General features: G+C 49.8%; 1 protein-coding gene across 1 annotated transcript in view; it reads right to left on the reverse strand.

Moving 5' to 3' along the window:
* ATP2C2 (ATPase secretory pathway Ca2+ transporting 2) overlaps window positions 1–1,227 on the reverse strand; it is a gene marked incomplete at its 5' end in the record, with an annotated part of 28,360 nt that overhangs the window by 10,461 nt on the left and 16,672 nt on the right. Inside the window, one exon of the mRNA XM_018572439.1 lies at window positions 342–431. Coding sequence (XP_018427941.1) covers window positions 342–431 — 90 coding nt within the window. The remainder of the gene's footprint in view (window positions 1–341; window positions 432–1,227) is intronic.

Consider the following 1,227-nt stretch of genomic DNA (forward strand, 5'->3'; position numbering starts at 1 on the left):
CTTTCACCCCCGACCCAGCCCTGACACTGTGCCCGCCGTCGCTGGGCGCAGGCCGAGGGGGGCGGGGCAGAGCGAAAGACGTCACCCGCCGCGTCCATAAATCATTCGATGGATATTAACAATCTCCGCGCCGGGCCCGCTCAGCAACATCGTTCCCACATTCTCACCTGCTTCTGTCCTGTACAAACCGAGCTCATTTCTGGGGCTAAGTGGGAGGAGCTTCCTTTGCCATGATCACATGACTGGTCCTAACTTGGTAATGCAGTGAGCTCTGAATATGCAGTGAGCCAGTGACAAGAGGCGGGGGAAAGCGGCCCGCCCCTGCAAGGTGTGTATTGTACCTTCATGGCCAGGACGAGGAGGGCGCCCTCTGTCGGCTGTCCCATCAAGGTGCCGTTGCGAATGTCGGAGTTGTTGGCGACGCACCCGGCCTGTCACGGAGAAGAAGATCAATTATTTGGAACGTGGACTTTGATACAGGCAAGACATTCAACCCCCCGCCCCCTTCCCGGGGGAACACCGCACACGGTCCACAATGCAATGCTCAAACTGTTTAAAAGGCTCTTTGGCTCCTCCCACTTCGAACTTCCACCCTCAGGGGCAAAAGCCGAGTTTCTCTCATAGTGGGAAAGGAGAAGCAAGTTGGCGCTCATCTGGTAACCCAGCAACGGATTCCACGTACCACACGAGTGTCAACCTGCCTCTCACTCTTCCCATCGTAATCCCAGCCCTGGTGAAGGAGTGCCGGAGCCCCCGAAACGCGTCAGCTGTTTAATATCATCTTGTTATGAATGAATGGACTCGTTACTTTTGGTTTGGCGCTCTTCTTAGACCCGTTCCGTTACCCTGTGATCAATAAACTGAACCGGGCACCTGGATACAGCTGAACGCTATGCAGCTCGGGCAGGGCCGGATTCCCCACAAGGCCACCGAGGCGCTGGGCGCAGAAGGGCGCCAGCGGTGTCCTTGTGGGGAAGAGAACCTGTCACCTCCCATTGCCATCACACAGGGGCTTGTTTTCTTCTCTGTGATAACAATAAAGTTAGATGAAAAAAAAAAATTTGAATAAAAAAAAGAATAAAAAAATAAAAAAGGTGATTAAAAAGTAAAAAAAAACAAAAACAAAATTATAAAATAAGAAAATAATTATAAAAAATAAATAATAAGATGTATAAAAAATAAAAAAGTAAAACGAAAAAAAAATGAAAATTAAAACTAACCCTGCCG

The sequence above is a fragment of the Nanorana parkeri genome, unplaced genomic scaffold (genome assembly GCF_000935625.1).
Source record: "Nanorana parkeri isolate BGI_ZX_2015 unplaced genomic scaffold, ASM93562v1 scaffold2031, whole genome shotgun sequence".
In the NCBI taxonomy this organism is placed as follows: Eukaryota; Metazoa; Chordata; class Amphibia; order Anura; family Dicroglossidae; genus Nanorana; species Nanorana parkeri.